The 18,731-nt window shown below is 43.0% G+C and overlaps 1 protein-coding gene across 1 annotated transcript in view; it reads right to left on the reverse strand.

Moving 5' to 3' along the window:
• Positions 1-16,467, reverse strand: part of LARS2 (leucyl-tRNA synthetase 2, mitochondrial) — a 127,429-nt gene extending 110,962 nt beyond the window's left edge. The window contains exons 1-3 of the mRNA XM_039523461.1: positions 16,341-16,467; positions 13,886-14,132; positions 9,175-9,303 (exon numbers count right to left, since the gene is read on the reverse strand). Coding sequence (XP_039379395.1) covers positions 9,175-9,303; positions 13,886-14,110 — 354 coding nt within the window. The 5' untranslated portion in view covers positions 14,111-14,132; positions 16,341-16,467. The remainder of the gene's footprint in view (positions 1-9,174; positions 9,304-13,885; positions 14,133-16,340) is intronic.
• Between the last annotated feature and the right edge of the window lie 2,264 nt (positions 16,468-18,731).

The following is an 18,731-nucleotide window of genomic DNA, read 5'->3' on the forward strand; positions in this document are numbered from 1 at the left end:
CACATTCCCCTCCCAACCCCCAACTCCTCCCTCCCACCCCCCCAAAAAAGTTGTTAAAATGAAATTAAGGTTTCAGGCAAATATTACTGGCTTACATTAGTGTTTAAATTTAAAAAAAATCAAACTTTGGAAAATCTGGAAAGATGAAACACTAAAGTTGGACTTATCCAAAATAGTACCCAAACTGCTTAACTCTGTCCTCATAGAGATACCAGCCCACCACCTACCTGAGCAAATTATACAGATGTATTTACATACATTGGTTTAGAAAATAATTTAGTTAAATACGTGTAATTCCCTTGTGTAGACACTCACTCTTATTTAAGCATTATATTGAGCTAACTTAAGTCAACTCCTCTCCAATTTAAGCTAAGTCAATATAAGACCAATTTATTTAAATTAGTAAAAGCGACAAAGAATCCTGTGGCACCTTATAGACTAACAGACGTTCTGCAGCATGAGCTTTCGTGGGTGAATACCCACTTCTTCAGATGCAAGTGGTGGAAATTTCCAGGGGCAGGTTTATATATGCAAGCAAGAAGCAAGCTAGAGATAACGAGGTTAGTTCAATCAGGGAGGATGAGGCCCTGTTCTAGCAGTTGAGTGTGAAAACCAAGGGAGGAGAAACTGGTTCTGTAATTGGCAAGCCATTCACAGTCTTTGTTTAATCCTGAGCTGATGGTGTCAAATTTGCAGATGAACTGGAGCTCAGCAGTTTCTCTTTGAAGTCTGGTCCTGAAGTTTTTTTGCTGCAGGATGGCCACCTTAAGATCTGCTATTGTGTGGCCAGGGAGGTTGAAGTGTTCTCCTACAGGTTTTTGTATATTGCCATTCCTAATATCTGATTTGTGTCCATTTATCCTTTTCCTTAGAGACTGTCCAGTTTGGCCAATGTACATAGCAGAGGGGCATTGCTGGCATATGATGGCATATATTACATTGGTGGGCGTGCAGGTGAATGAACCGGTGATGGTGTGGCTGATCTGGTTAGGTCCTGTGATGGTGTTACTGGTGTAGATATGTGGGCAGAGTTGGCATCGAGGTTTGTTGCATGGGTTGGTTCCTGAGCTAGAGTTACTATGGTGCGGTGTGCAGTTACTGGTGAGAATATGCTTCAGGTTGGCAGGTTGTCTGTGGGCGAGGACTGGCCTGCCACCCAAGGCCTGTGAAAGTGTGGGATCATTCTCCAGGATGGGTTGTAGATCCCTGATGATGCGCTGGAGGGGTTTTAGCTGGGGACTGTATGTGATGGCCAGTGGAGTCCTGTTGGTTTCTTTCTTGGGTTTGTCTTGCAGTAGGAGGCTTCTGGGTACACGTCTGGCTCTGTTGATCTGTCTCCTTATTTCGTACTGTAGTTTTGAGAATGCTTGGTGGAGATTTTGTAGGTGTTGGTCTCTGTCTGTGGGGTTAGAGCAGATGCGGTTGTACCTCAGTGCTTGGCTGTAGACAATGGATCTTGTGGTGTGCCCGGGATGGAAGCTGGAGGCATGAAGGTAGGCATAGCGGTCGCTAGGTTTTCGGTATAGGGTGGTGTTAATGTGTCCATCAATTATTTGCACCGTAGTGTCTAGGAAGTGGACCTCCCGTGTAGATTGGTCCAGGCTGAGGTTGATGGTGGGGTGGAAGCTGTTGAAATCGTGGAAATCGTGGTGGAATTTTTCCAGAGGAAAACATCAAAAAAGAGCTCTCCAACCTGGAGACTCTCATCAATAACCAAACTTCCATACAAACGGACTTCACTAAAATAAGACAGGAGATCTACATCACTCACTTCACCTCTCTACAAAGGAAAAAGGACTGTAAGCTGTCTAAACTCCTACCTGCCACATGGGGCCACAACCGTGGTACCCCTAACCCACCCAGCAATATCGTCAATCTATCCAACCACACACTCAGCCCAGAAGAAACGTCTGTCCTATCTCGGGGACTCTCTTTGCCCTGCCACCCCACCAACATGATACAGTTCTGCGGCGATCTGGAAGCCTACTGACTCAAAGAATACTTTCAGGACAACACTGAACAGCGCACTGATACACAGTTACCCTCCCACCAACAGCACAAAAAGAAGAACTCCACATGGACTCCTCCTGAGGGTCGAAATGACAGTCTGGACCTATACATTGAATGCTACAGGCAGAAATTGTGGAAAAACAACATCGCTTGCCTCATAACCTAAAATGCCATCCACAGCCTCAGAAACCATCCTGACATTATAATCAAAGAGGCTGATAAAGGAGGTGCTGTTGTCATCATGAACAGGTCTGACTACCAAAAGGAGGCCGCCAGACAACTCTCCAACACCAAATTCTACAGGCCACTGCCCTCAGATCCCACTGAGGAATACACTAAGGAACTGAACCATCTACTCAGGACACTCCCTACACTAACACCGGAACAAATCAACATACCCTTAGAGCCCGACCAGGGCTATTCTATCTACTGCCCAAAATCCACAAACCTGGAAATCCTGGACGCCCCATCATCTCGGGCATTGGAACTCTCACTGAAGGACTGTCTGGATATGTGGACTTTCTACTGAGACCCTATGCCACCAGCACTCCCAGCTATCTCCGTGACACCACTGATTTCCTGAGGAAACTACAATGCATTGGTGACCTTCCAGAAAACACCATCCTGGCCACCATGGATGTAGAGGCTCTCTACACCAACATCCCACACGCTGATGGAATACAAGCTGTCAGGAACAGTATCCCGATGATGCCACAGCACAACTGGTTGCTGAGCTCTGTGCCTTTATCCTCAGACACAACTATTTCAAATTTGATGACAATATATATCTCCAGATCAGTGATGGCCCCACAATATGCCAATATTTTTATGGCTGACCTGGAACAACGCTTCCTCAGCTCCGTCCTCACGCCCCCTCTCTACCTACGCTACATTGATGACATCTTCATCATCTGGACCCATGGGAAAGAGACTCTGGAAAAATTCCACCACGATTTCAACAGCTTCCACCCCACCATCAACCTCAGCCTGGACCAATCGGAGGTCCACTTCCTAGACACTACGGTGCAAATAATTGATGGACACATTAACACCACCCTATACCGAAAACACCTTCATGCCTCCAGCTTCCATCCCGGGCACACCACAAGATCCATTGTCTACAGCCAAGCACTGAGGTACAACCGCATCTGCTCTAACCCCACAGACAGAGACCAACACCTACAAAATCTCCACCAAGCATTCTCAAAACTACAGTACCAAATAAAGAGACAGATCAACAGAGCCAGACGTGTACCCAGAAGCCTCCTACTGCAAGACAAACCCAAGAAAGAAACCAACAGGACTCCACTGGCCATCACATACAGTCCCCAGCTAAAACCCCTCCAGCGCATCATCAGGGATCTACAACCCATCCTAGAAAATGATCCCACACTTTCACAGGCCTTGGGTGGCAGGCCAGTCCTTGCCCACAGACAACCTGCCAACCTGAAGCATATTCTCACCAGTAACTGCACATCGCACCATAGTAACTCTAGCTCAGGAACCAACCCATGCAACAAACCTCGATGCCAACTCTGCCCACATATCTACACCAGTAACACCATCACAGGACCTAACCGGATCAGCCACACCATCACCGGTTCATTCACCTGCACGTCCACCAATGTAATATATGCCATCATATGCCAGCAATGCCCCTCTGCTATGTACATTGGCCAAACTGGACAGTCTCTAAGGAAAAGGATAAATGGACACAAATCAGATATTAGGAATGGCAATATACAAAAACCTGTAGGAGAACACTTCAACCTCCCTGGCCACACAATAGCAGATCTTAAGGTGGCCATCCTGCAGCAAAAAAACTTCAGGACCAGACTTCAAAGAGAAACTGCTGAGCTCCAGTTCATCTGCAAATTTGACACCATCAGCTCAGGATTAAACAAAGACTGTGAATGGCTTGCCAATTACAGAACCAGTTTCTCCTCCCTTGGTTTTCACACCTCAACTGCTAGAACAGGGCCTCATCCTCCCTGATTGAACTAACCTCGTTATCTCTAGCTTGCTTCTTGCTTGCATATATAAACCTGCCCCTGGAAATTTCCACCACTTGCATCTGAAGAAGTGGGTATTCACCCACGAAAGCTCATGCTGCAGAACGTCTGTTAGTCTATAAGGTGCCACAGGATTCTTTGTCGCTTTTACAGATCCAGACTAACACGGCTACCCCTCTGATACTTAAATTAGTAAAACTTTCTCCAGTAGATAATGCCTATATAAGCAAGCAGCATTCCCACTCTGCTCCTAACTCAATATAATGTCCAAACTAACGGTCGTTTTTTGAGTCTTCCTTTATTGAGAAGTTAAACAGCAAAATAAATATCAGCCTCAGCTTCCCCCCAACCATGGCCATGCCTAGGATTTCTCATTGTAAACCACACTGGCACTCCCCTAAGTCCCCTTTTAACCTAAGAAAGAGACTCATCTCGTTTATATTCTGGGTTAGAGCTAGTGGGACCTATCTGGCTTGTCTGACAGGATCAGACAGAAGAATAGTTCTACAAGTCCATGGGACCGGATGCACTGCATCTGAGGGTGCTAAAGGAGTTGGCAGATGTGACTGCAGAATCATTGGCCATTATCTTTGAAAACTCATGGCGAGCAGGAGAGGTCCCAGATCACTGGAAAAAGACTAATGTAGTGCCATCTTTAAAAATGGGAAGGAGGAGGATCCAGGGAACTACAGACCAGTCAGCCTCACCTCAGTCCTTGGAAAAATCATGGAGCAGGTCCTCAAGGAATCAATTTTTAAGCATTTTGAGGAGAGGAAAGTGATCAGGAACAGTCAGCATGGATTCACCAAGGGCAAGTCATGCCTGACTAACCTAATTGCCTTCTATGATGAGATAACTGGCTCTGTGGAAGACGGGAAAGCAGTGGATGTGTTATTCCTTGACTTTAGCAAAGCTTTTGATACAGTCTCCCACAGTATTCTTGCCAGCAAGTTAAAGAAGTATGGCCTGGACGAATGGACTATAAGGTGGAGAGAAAGCTGGCTAGATCATTGGGCTCAGTGGGTAGTGATCAATGGCTCCATGTCTAGTTGGCAGCCGGTATAAAGCGGAGTAGCCCAAGGGTCAGTCCTGCGGCCAGTTTTGTTCAATATCTTCATTAATGATCTGGAGGATGGCGTGGATTGCCCCCTCAGCAAGTTTGCAGATGACACTAAACCAGGAGCAGCGGTAGATAGGCTGGAGGGTAGGGATAGGATACAGAGGGACCTAGACAAATTAGAGGATTAGGCCAGAAGAAATCTGATGAGGTTCAACAAGGACAAGTGCAGAGTCCTGCACTTAGGACGGAATAATCCCATGCACTGCTACAGACTAGGGACCGAGTGGCTAGACAGCAGTTCTGCAGAAGAGGACCTAGGGGTTACAGTGGACAAGAAGCTGGATATGAGTCAAAAGTGTGCCATTGCTGCTAAGAAGGCTAACGGCATTTTGGGCTGTATAAGTAGGAGCACTGCCAACAAATCGAGAGATGTGATCATTCCTCTCTATTCAGCATTGGTGAGGCCTCATCTGGAGTACTGTGTCCAGTTTTCGGCCCCACGCTACAAGGAGGATGTGAAAAAATTGGAAAGAGTCCAGTGGAGGGCAACAAAAATTATTAGGGGGCTGGAGCACATGATTTATGAGGAGAGGCTGAGGGAACTGGGATTATTTAGTCTGCAGAAGAGAAGAATGAGGGGGATTTGATAGCTGCTTTCAGCTACCTAAAAGGGGGTTCCAAAGAGGATGGATCTAGACTGTTTGCAGTGGTAGCAGATGACAGAACAAGGAGTAATGGTCTCAAGTTGCAGTGGGAGAGGTTTAGGTTGGATATTAGGAAAAACTTTTATACTAGAAGGGTGGTTACCTAGGGAGGTGGTGGAATCTCCTTCCTTAAAGGTTTTTAAGGTCAGGCTTGACAAAGCCCTGGCTGGGATGATTTAGTTGGGGATTGGTCCTGCTTTGAACAGGGGGTTGGACTAGGTGACCTCCTGAGGTCCCTTCCAACCCTGATATTCTATGGTTCTATGATCTTTATGCCGAGTCCTTAAATGTGACATTGTTTCAAAGATTCTCCTTTCTACTGTATCCATTTCTTAAGGAAAGCAACCAAGTATAAATGGCATTGCTCTCTAACTTTAAAATTTGCACCAAGAAAAACATTTCAAAATAAGACTTGCTTTGAATATTAAAAGTTATGAATTTCTATCTGGAAAATGAGAGATTTAAGAATTTATAGCTCTGCAAAACCCAAACTTGCTTTTTCACTGTATAAAGTACAAAAAAAAATCTTTCCAATTCATGCATTTTTATTAGATATATTTTTGTTTGTTATTTTTTTTAAATTGTCATTCATTTACTGCATATTCAGTAAAATCCAGTCAGATAATGAAATGAAGCTATTTTTCTTGTGCTTTTCAAATTCCACATATAATAAAACCCCCAACCCCTTGTCTGTTGTAATCATCACACAGAGCAAATCTCTAGAAGTTTAGAAGATGAGACAGCCTCTTGAAAAAACAGACAAGAAATTAATCTGAAAGAGAAATTCAAGAGTAAAGACATTGATTCCTACATCGTAGGAATTAGCAAGGCTGGTAACTTCAAAAAGACTTCAGAACTTTTCTTTTCATGTAAACGTTCATCATGACACAACAGCTCTGAGTCTGACACACAGTGAAAATCATTTGAGAGACCTTTTATGTCTGCTATGGTATGTAAAGGTTGAATTCTTTGGCTGCCCATCATTAGTCATAAATAGCTCTTCAAGCAGATTAACACAAAGGAAAAGATGTGCCTATTTATAGATCCATAGGAAATTCAGAGTGTTCTGAACCACTGCTTCTAATACACTTCACATAGTCTTTTCTCACATAAAAGGTAAAAAGAAGTTGAAATGCAATGTCTGAAACTTTATCTCATATAAAAACTGGTTGGGAGGAAAGCCTTTCAGAACTCCTCAGATAATGAAAGTGAAGCAACCTTAGAAATAAAGACCGGCTTTTCTAACGTAAATGAGATAGCCTCACGCCATGTCTACACTACAAACTTTGGTTGATGCAAGTTACTTCATCTTCTACCACCACCGTTTGTATACTGCTCAGGCATATGAATACTTGGCTGCTTGCATCAGTGTTGTGTACAATCACATGGAGTGCTTGTGTCAATGCAAAGTGCAGTATACCATAAGTAAATATTCCAAGTGCCACCTGCCACCGTCCAGTGCAATGCCTTTGGGGAAATTTTCACCTCTTGTGAAGTAGAAATGACTCAGGATTTCTGAGACCTAGGAGGTTAAGTGCACAGCACGCAACTTTCTCCATCCTATAACACCATCTATATGCCATAATTTTCATGCTTTTAAAAAAAATCCCACAAACTCGTGTGGCACTTGTCGCTGTCCACCATCTCTGACAGACACATGGAGCCTGCAGAGCTCTGCACTATTCTCATGAACACTGCACATATAGGACACATGATTATTCTGTACTGGCAGACCCACAGGAAGTACCACAACAATGGGGGACTTGATGGTTTCTTCTACGACAGTTGGTTAAAGGACATAGCAAAAAATAATTCAAAGTTGGTGGTGGTGTTCATGGAGCAGCTGCAAGTGATGGAACACTGCTTCTGGGCCTGAGAAATGAGCAATGACTGCTGGGATCACATCATAATGCAGGTTTGGGATGATGAGCAGTGGCGGCAGAACTTTCAGATGCGAAAGGCCACATTCCTGGATCTGTGTGATGAGCTTGCCCCAGCTCTCCAGCACAAGGACACCAGAATGAGAGTTGCATTGACAATGGAGAAGAGACTGGTGATCACACTGTGGAAACCTGCAATTCCAGATTGCTACTGGTCAGTGGAAAATCTACAGTGGGGACTGTTGTCAAGAAAGTATGTAGAACCATGAATCATTTCCTGCTACAAACGACTGTGACTCTTGGCAATGTGCAGGACATAGTGGATGGTTTTGCAGCAATGGGGTTCCCAAACTGCAGTGAGGCATTAGACAGCATGCATATTCCTATTTTGACATCAGCCCACCTTGACACAGAGTACAAAAAAAGGCTATTTTTCTATGGTTATGCAAGCACTGGTGGATCAATGAGGACACTTCACTGCTATCAACGTGGACTGGTCAGAAAAGATGCATGATACTCATATTTTTAAGAACTCAGGACTGTTCAGAGAGCTACAAGCAGGGACATTCTTTCCCAACTGGTGGATTACCATTGGTGATACTGAAATACCAATAGTGACCGAGCCTACCCCTTACTCCCCTGGCTGATGAAGCCATACATCAGCCACTAGATAGCTCCGAAATTCAACTACCAGCTCAACAAGTGCAGAATGACTGTTGAATGTGCTTTTGGTAGATTGAAGAGACGGTGGTGGTGTTTACTCACTAGACTGGATCTCGGTGAGAAAAATATTGTTGTGGTTATAGCTCCCTGTTGCGTCCTGCACAATATCTGAGAGGCAAAGGAGTACAAGCTGCTACAAGGATGAAGGTGGAAAGCTGTCTGCTGAGTTTGAACAGCCAGACATAAGGGTCATTACTAGAGCCCAGTGTGGAGCTATCCAGTTGACAGAGGCTTTGAAAGAGCACTTTAACAGCCAGCAACAGTAGTGTTCTCTATTGTGTTTTCTGGGCCTGAAATTTTGGGTGCTGCTAAGAACAGTACAGCACTTGCCATACATTTATAATATGACTGGGTGTGCTCCTGAGCCTATGAATTACAGTAGAACCTCAGGGTTATGAACACTAGAGTTATGAATCAACCGGTCAACTACACACCTCATTTGGAACTAGAAGTATGCAATCAGGCAGCCGCAAAGACAACAAAAAAACAGCAATTACAGTACAGTACTGTGTTAAACATAAATGACTAAAAAAAATAAAGGGAAAGTTTAAAAAAAGGTTTGACAAGGTAAGGAAACTGTTTCTGTGCTGGTTCCATTCAAATTAAGATGTTAAAAAACAGCATTTCTCTTCTGCATAGTAAAGCTTCAAAGCTGTATTAAGTCAATGTTCAGTTGTAAGCTTTTGAAAGAACAACCATAAAGTTTTGTTCAGAGTTACGAACAACCTTCATTCCCAAGCTGTTCATATCTCTGAGATTCTACTGTACTGCAAATCTTTCCTTACCTGCATCCCTCTCATTTTTTGGAACCGTGCTATTGTGTCACTGATGGTATAGACACGAACATGGCCCATGTGCAGCTTTCCAGAAGGGTATGGGAACATTGAAAGCACATAAAACTTTTGTCTTGATTTCTAGGAAGAATAAAAAAGATAAACCCAAGTAGGTTAGCATTTAATTTTGAAAAAATAAATCAATAAACAGTTTATAGGCTATATAATCTCTAAAACGCCTATTAAACAAAACAAAGTCATGTTACAGCAGGGCAAAAATAGGGTTTGAATCAAAAATATCCAAGTTAAGTTTGCTGGTGGTATAAACTGGCAGAGCTCCAAACTTCAATTGGGTTGTACCAATTTATATTAACAGAGAATTTGGAACCTAGTGTTTTATCTCAAAAGTTAACTACAAACATTCATGGGGTTTTTGCATATACCTGTTTCTACAAAAGATTTTACAAGATAACAAAAGAGGGAGGAAAAAGATTTGACTGTTCATTTAAAACTGTAATTTGTGTTATTATTTTAAAACAGTCAGGTCAGAATTGCTCCAGATTTTAGGTTTCATAAAAATCCAAACCCAGAGTAACAGAAGTGTTTTAATTATTTTTTTAAAAAACAGTTTTAAAAAGCAAATGAACATGCCTCTAGAGTGTCTACAACCCAATTACTAAAGCACTGAGCTACTGCATGAGAATGTGAAAAGTTAAGGTGACTAAAAACTGACTACAAACTAAAGTGAAATTGATCACTACATTCCTATTGCAAAAACTAAAAATACATAAAGGCAGCCTAAAGAGTGAACAGTAAGTGAAAATACTTAAATTCTGATTTTTTTAATAACGTAATATTTGTACATTATGATTTTTTTATTTGCAAGTTTAATCTTCTCTATAAATTGTTCACAATCTAATTTTGGTCACTATATAGATGTTTATATCCATTGTTCAACAATTTACATGCTGGTCCACTATTCTTTAGATGCGGGTGTTACAAAAATACTATGATAGCTTCTAAAAAAATAGAGTAGAACCTCGGCGTTACAAACACCTTGTAAATTGAAGTTGTTCATAAGTCTGAAATACTCGCAACTCTGAACAAAATGTTATGGTTGTTCTTTCTAAAGTTTACAACTAAACAGTGACTTAATACAGCTTTGAAACTTTACTGTGCAGAAGAAAAATGCTGCTTTCCCTTTTTTTTAAGTAGTTTATGTTTAACACAGTATTGTACCATATTTGACATTCCCGAGGTGTTTGTAACTCCGAGGTTCTACTGTATTTTTTTAAAAGCTATCATAGTATTTTTGTCTCTGCTGCTGCCTAATTCCATACTTCCAGTTCCAAATGAGGTGTGTAGTTGACTGGTCATTTCGTAACTCTGGTGTTTGTAACTCTGCGGTTCTATTGTACTATGAATATTACTCCGTATTCCTATTTAACAAACACTCTCTTCCAAATATATTTTCCCCTACAGATTTTCCTTTTTGTTTCCCCAGCAAACAGCAAAACTAAAGAGAATCAAAATGGTTTACTGGGGTAGTATAGACAACTAGCACCTTAACACTGGATTTTATTAAATGTCCCATTAACACCAGGAATGGAACAAAAATATTAAAAATATTTCTGAGTTTTGCATATTTATGAATGCTTTCTAGACTGTTGTCTTATACTAAAAAGGCATGCATTTAAACCAATTATTTCCCTGGCACGCACACACAATTCTCATCTTATTTTCCTTCTTCATGCAAGTCAGGTCACCTCTCTATCTTTGTGACAATATAATGACTTCTATTTTCTGCCTGAGGAAGGACAGGTAGGGGGAGAAGAGAAGCAAATGAGAAGGAAGAATGAGAGTTTATAGGCATATGACTGAACATAGATAAGAATGAAAAAGAAACATGGAATCAGGGGCAGCTCTATGTATTTTGCCACCTCAAGCACAGCAGTCAGGCAGCTTTCAGCGGTGCACCTGCAGGAGGTCCGCTGGTAACACAGATTCGGCAGCATGCCTGCAGGAGGTCCACTGGTCCCGCGCCTTTGGCATACCCGCCGCCGAATTGCCACCGAAACTGCGGGACCGGCAGACCTCCTGCAGGTATGCTGCCGAAGGCAGCCTGACTGCCTTCCTCACGGCGACCGGCAGGCCACCCCCCGCGGCTTGCTGCCCCAGGCATGTGCTTGGTGTGCTGGTGCCTGAAGCCGCCCCTGCATGGAATTGTATTAGAGACAGAGTATATTAAAATTGTTTTTCAAAGATCTTCACAGTGTGGGGAGGATTTTTTTTTAAGACATTAATTGTTTCTGGGATGCTTTCAACTATAGAAAACTCTGAGAAACAAGCTTCCCTAAATATAAATTTAACATGCCACATTAGTGGGACAACAGATTTAGCAGTTGGTCAGTGAAACCAAACTGCTCTTTGAAAACTGAGATTATAAAATTTGTAAGGAATCAAAAGGTTTTTTCCATTTTTTGTTAATTTTTTTAAAAGTATTCAGGGGAAAATGATTTACTTTAAAAATGGCTCCCTCATGAGTGAGATCCTCAGGTATTTTCCAATCACAGAGCTATGGAAAATAGGGTCTTTGCTTCCTAAACCATTCTGCTTACAATCTAGGATTGATTCTTACCAGTATTTTTTAAGTGCTTTGTCCAAGCCAGTTTAAAAAAAACCCTCAAACAGTGGAAGTTTCTGCCCTTTCCTTTGGGTGATTATTTCACAGCAGAACAGATAGCACTTTTAAGAAAACCTCTCTCATAGTCAGCCTAAAATATAACTCATTTGATTTTACCTTGTACTAGTACCACCATAAGCAATTCCTTTCTCTGTTTAGGGCTGTTCTACACCGAAAACTTACATTGACATAGCTACATCTCTTAGTGTTGAGAAAAATCCTCACCCCGAGACACACAACTATGCCAACTTAACCCCCGGTGTAGACAGTGCTAGGTCGACAATTCTTCTGTCAACCTAGCTACTGCCTCTCAGGGAGGTGGATTAACTACAGCGACAACAGAATTGCTCCCTTCACTGTAGCGAGTGTCTACACTGAAGCACTACTGTGACATTTTAAGCATAGACATTGCCAACACTGAGGCTATTTTCTGTTGCATTCAGTTACCAAAGTAGGGTGACCAGATGGGATGAAGAAAATATTGGGACACGCGGGGGGGGGGGGGGGAAGAGTCCCATCGGCAGAGCAAACAAACAAACAAAAACAAAACAAAAATGGAGTCCCGCTTGCAGAGAGAGAGAGAGAAACAAACGAACAAACAAAAAAACCCAGAGTCCCGCCGGCGGGGGGGGGGGGGGGGGAAGGGGGAAGGCGGAGTCACACCGGCGGAACAAAACAAAAGATAAAAAACCAAAAAAAACAGGTGTGTGAAATATCGGGACAAATTGCGTCCCGACCAAACATCGATCAGGAAGCGGGACAAACGACTAAAAATTGGGACAGTCCCGATTTTATCGGGATGTCTGGTCACCCTATACCAAAATCACCTTTCAGCCCCGATCCAGCAACACTTACATACACACATGCACCCACCTTTATCTATGTGAGTAGTCCCAGTGAAATTAACAGAACTACTTGTAATTCCTACATCATGTGCTTAATTTTATATACACAAGAATCAGGGCCTTAATCATCATTTTACCGTGTACACATTTAAGTCCTAACCTAGAAATCCGATTACCACGTGTGAACCCCTGTTCCTGAGTAGAGTCCCTCTAAAGACAATGAAAGTCCCTTTTGCGTAGGAGGACTCCTGTACTCATGTTCTCAGATTATAGAATCGAGCCTTAGTTTTTAAATCTTTCCTCATATTAATTCTGCAAGCCCTGTAATTACTTGTGTTGTTTTTCTCAGATTTCCCTCCAATTTATTGGCATCTTTATGGTACTGAGAAGTTTCCCCTCAATAAATAAATAAATAAATTCCAAAGGGGCTTTTTTGGTCATTGTGTGAATTGCAAGCTACATGACTCTGCCCACAATCACCTCTTATTCTCATTAGCTTTACTACTTTACAAATATTACTCACCCCTCCTCTGTAAAACTAATCCTAGAAGTGATGAAAAACTAACTTCATAAAGCCTAGAATGACATCTGTATATATTTAAATAAATCTGAACATAAATAGTCTGAATACACATATTTAGACTTATAAAATGAGTAACTATTTATTAAGAAGTTGGGGAAAGAGATTTGTTGTATGTATCACCACATTTATTGCTTTTTCTTGTTCATAACCAGGAAAGCTGTGTTCTCAATGTCCTTCTAACTGCTGGTCATTTTAAGACATCCATTTTTCTTTCAAGAGTGATTTGTATTTATCTGTTGGTATCCTATTGCTTCCACTACACCGCACCACCGTAAGTTTTTATTGCTACTAGCATGAAAGTAATATTTTTTAAAAAACCAAACAAATATTTTTTGGTTTTACTGCCAATGAATATTTTATTTAGAAGAAAGCTATTAAATGGGAGCCATACGTTTATAAATTATTTTTTCTGTTGTTAACCATATTGTGTCCTTATTCACTTTTCTTCTTATAACTTTTTCAAATAGTCTATTACAGGATATATTTTTGCTAAGTAGAGGATAATACAGATGTTTTAAACAGTGTTAAGTACTCTAGACTGATGTTTTCAAAAATATTTCACCTTGAGAAAAAAATCAAATATGAATTTTTCAAGTTTCTCAAAATGCTTACATCTGTTTCTGAAGTTTTGCAAAACTGTTCCTTAATTCTTGGAAGCCACCACTTCTCAACTTTCTTTCTTGTTTCCAATCCATAGTCTCTTTCCCACTTCCCTGTCTCACTGTAAATAGATCTGATCCATCCTGGAATCAATCTCCTTTGCCATTTAATTAAGTCATTTCGCTGCCTTTTCAGACATGAGGAACAAACTCCAAATCTCTGCCAAGCAGACTGCATGTTTTAGGATACAATGGCTGTTCTGAAAAATACAAAAACATAATTTTTAATCTAAGGTCAAACAATGAATACTACATTAGAAATCTGTATGACAATTTTGTTTAAGCACAGTTTAAACAATATTTGTTTATTTCAGACTGTACTTGCATTCTATTTCTCGTGTGGGTTGTTAAATCAGTCAACTTTAAAGAACTGGCTCTGGCCCTGGGAGGGGCACCAACATGAAACTAGTTTGGCAGTATTAGATTATTTCCTAAAGGGATGAAATGATTCTACAATCTCCCAGAAAAATCAGTATCAACCCCCCTGAGATTACAGATATTTGAACTAACAGAATTTGGAAAAGGTTATTAAAAAAATTTAATAGTTATTTGGGATGAGGATACAGGAAGGTGGGAGTTGCAAAACAATCTCAAATATAGTCAATTAGTTTGTAACTGCTGAAAAGCCAGGGGGGTGGACTATGGTTACTAGATTTCAGATTGACATTCGCCTCTGTTTATTCCCCTGCACAGGATTAGATGGAAAACTCACTACTAAACTCTTCAGTTTCAGATGCGGTTCAACAAGTCAAGACAAAGATAATAATGATGAGCCCCAATTTGCTCAAACAATGGGCAAGTTATGGAAACTTCTCTTCACACACTTTTGGAGGTCTCAATCCAGTTATCACAAAAAGAAGTCAGAGATGGTAAAGACCTATTAGTCCATCTCTTTGACAATGTAGGATTGTTGCTAGTGCTAGCAACTTTTCCTACTTCTATTAGGAGACTATTACACAGCCTTTAAAATAAATAAATAAATAAACTCACTGGTAGGAAGATTTTCCTGAGATTCATCCTAAATTTCCCTTTTTAATCTCATCTCATTACTCTTGCTGATATCCCTTGCACCATGCCAATTCTTCTCCATCCTTAGGCCTAGTCTGCCCTTTAAAGTTGTAGTGGTATAACATTTCAGTTAGAGGTGTAATTTTTTTAATATAGAAAATGGCTAGGGAGCACTGGACTCAAAAAATCTGGGTTTTCCTGACCTTCTGGATGACTTTGGACATATCATTTCACCTTATTATGCCTCAGTTTTCCCCATCTATAAAATGGGTATAATGATACTGACTTCCTTTGTAAAGCGCTCTATAAATGCCAGGTGGTATATTACCACCACCTCATTCCATGATGTGATGCCTCTATCTATGCAGCTCAAAACTACATTGGCCATTTTTGCTGCTCTGTTGTACTGCAAACTATTTTCTCCTCTCGTCCCCAAGGGTGGTCTTCTTCAGCATTACTGCTTCACAAGTTTCTTTCTCCCACTGAACCTATTGCAGATGAATCCTTCACTCAGAAGAGACAAAACCATTTGTGTAGAATGAATGGAATCAAGACCCTGAAAGATTTAATTTACAGTGGAGTCTCTAAATCTTTCATTGGGCTAAAAACAGAAGTCCCCCCCCCAACTGAATAACTTTATTGCAGTGTAATACAAACAATAATGATTAATAAATCATTGACAGTCATTTTCTCTTTATTAAATTCTGAACAAAAAAGGATAAAACCTTGTGAGCCACTCCTCGGGTGGTGCACTGATGTGGGAGAGCACATTGTACTGAGTGAGCCGCTTGGGAGAGAGGAGTTAGCTACACACCAGTGCTTGTCACCAGCGTGGTGATGGAAGAGGATGTGGGATGCTTTAGAGAGGAAGTAGTTATAGGAGGTTCTACGTTAGGATGGGGGCTTGGACATGCCTTAGGTGGTAGTTAAGGGGGTTCTAAGGTAGGCTTGGGGTTTCTAGCTTACAGGTGGAAGGTTCTGGGATGGGGGTGCTTTAGGGAGTAGTTATGGGGGTTCTAGGTTGGGTAGGAGTTCTGGGAGGAGGACACTGCAAGGTAGTTATGGGGGTTCTAGGTTGGAGCAGCAGTGCTGGGGTTAGATGCTTTGGGGCACGGGTACTTATAGGGGTCTAGGTTATGGGTGGGGGTGCCCTGGGCAGAGGGTGCTTGGTGGAGGAGGGGTACTCGCTGCACAATGCTGGGTAGGGAGTTGCTACAGGCTGGAGGATGGTTTGGGCAGGGAGCCATTATGGGGGGAGCTGGGTGCTCAGGGACGGTTACGGGGAAGGTCGCGTGGGGGCGGTATGGACTCGGGGCCGTTATGCCGATGCTGAACGAGGGGGTCCTCGCGAGCCACGTCCGTGCGCGGGCGCGAAAGGGAGGAGGGAAGGATCGTGTTACCTGCGCGCGAGCCCCGGCTGCTGCGTTCGCCCCCGCTCACGCGCTCCGCCCGGCTTCCGCTTTCGCGCTGGGCGCCGCCATGTTTTTACCGCCTCCAACGCAGATACCCCCGCCCCCCGGGAGGAGGCGGGCCGAAGGGCGGGGCCGCGGGCCGAAGGGGCGGGGTTCTGGGCGGTCCCTCTGGCGGCTCGGGCGGGTGGTGGGGTTCCCCTGTCACTGTGGCCGCTCCAGCCCGGCATGGCCGCTCTGGAGTCAGCACTCGGAGCCCCCAGCGGTGCGCCGGCCGCCTCCCTCCATCCCCCACGTGCCCAGATCCCGAGCCCGTTGGCGCGCCGGCCGGGGCGGGGCCCAGGCTCTGCGGGGAGCGGGGGAGTGAGGTGCTGCCTGGCCCCAGGCGCCTCACTCGCTGGCAGCCGCGCCCCATCCCCAGCTAGTGAACCTGCAGCCTAACCCGCGTCACCGTCCCGCGGGCTGCTCCTGGCTTGCCTGGGCGGGAAGCTCAGTGCTCGCAGCCAGATCCGGAGGTGTGAACTCCGGAGACGCTGAGCCCTTGCAGACCAGGGCTGCATCCGTGCGGCTGGAGCGTGGGGCGTGTGTTCTCACCATCAGTGCAAATCCCCCTCCTTTCGCATCACTGGGGCCTCTGGGGAGGGGTGTGGGACTGGAGCAAAACAATCTTACAAGGCAGCCCTTCAGCCAACTGCGTTTGGCGTTTACTGGTCAAACCCAACTACTAAAAACCCCTGATCCTTATTTTGTACTTGTATATATTTTCTAAAAGTAAACGCTGGGGCCTCAGAGGGCCCGGGTGGAACGTGGAGAAAGCACAGCACTTAAAAGCCATGCTCCCAGCACTCTTTTACCCATGCCGCGGCAGAATGCTTAAATAAAATAAGATCCAGCCTCAGCCTTCACCCAAAACTTTACCCACAAAGTTGGCTAGAGGTTTTGAATCCAAAATCTAGTTGTGAGAGAGGGACTGCAGGAAATGGCCCTATCTTTGGGAGCTCTTAACTGAACGAAGTTTAAAGAGCTGTGGAGTCCCTTGTCTCATCTGCAAAGTTTGCGCATTAATGTGGAATTGTACATAACTTCTCTCAAGCAGATATGTGGCCAAAGTAAATCCTGGGAAGTGTTATGAGCATCAAAGGACTATTTTAAAGAAATGTGCCAGACAAGAATGAATTTTTGAAACAAAGAAATGAGTTTCCTATGAAATAGCTGGGGTGAGGTAAATGCAAATTTCCACTTCTAGACCCAGCCTTCTGAAGGAGACAACCATTGTCTGACTGATTACCTATTCAGTCTCTGGATATCAACCCCCCCTCCCCCCGCCCAGCTGTATAATAAGGTAATAAGGTAATAATTGGAGATATACCAATCTCCTAGAACTGGAAGGGACCTTGAAAGGTCATCTAGTCCAGCCCCCTGCCTTCACTAGCAGGACCAATTTTTGCCCCAGATCCCTAAGTGGCCTCCTCAAGGATTGAACTCACAACCAAAGGCATAGAACTTCTTGTTCTGAGAAAAAGCAGTTATGAACTTGTGACCACAGAAAAACCCCTTGGTAGGGTTTGAAGGACTGAATCCTACCAGAGCCCAAGATTGGAGCTGGGGTGATCTCTAATAAGCTTATTAGTATCTGTGTATGTTCTTTTATTGTTTTTAATATGTTGTTGCCATAATACTTTTTACCTTAGGAATAAATGCGCTTGCTTAGAAAGGGTTGTGTGGTAACTTACAGCTGTGTACAATTATGCTGAATTGTAAGCAAAGTACAGATGCTGGCCTACTTAGACTGGCTTGCTGGGGAACTCATTGTGTGGGAAGATGTGACAGAGGCCCATTAGTGCCAACTGGCAAAGGGGTTACTGTTCTTACAAGCAACTCCTACACCCAATACACCACTTTCATGGTATTAATCCATAAAGGATAGCATGTGAGATCTGTGCTGAAAGCTTGTAACTTATTGTGAGATGTGTGTACAGGTAATATTTAAAGAATAATGTAACTATGTAGAAAATTATGCCCTTATGGTCTTGGAGTGAAAGAGTGTCACCAGGGAATCATATGTCTTAGTGATGGCGTATTCAAACGGGAGGGAGTTATCCCCCACCCCACTAGCTGATTACATAATGTATTACTCAATTGTCCAGTTTCATCAACCCAGAAAAGTCAATGGAAAACCATCAATGACAAAGCATAAGCATTGAAACTACTTGGAAGTGAAAATGGGGGTCACCCTGTCTGTGAATAAAGACAAAAGACTGATTCAGTATATCACACGATAGAGAAAGACACTGCATCCATTACTCCTGGGGGAATTCTGCACCACTGCACATGTGCAGAATTAATCGCTTGTGTATAATTTTTTTTCTCTGCAGAAAATAT

This window comes from Mauremys reevesii, linkage group 2 (assembly GCF_016161935.1).
Source record: "Mauremys reevesii isolate NIE-2019 linkage group 2, ASM1616193v1, whole genome shotgun sequence".
NCBI classification, from domain to species: domain Eukaryota; kingdom Metazoa; phylum Chordata; order Testudines; family Geoemydidae; genus Mauremys; species Mauremys reevesii.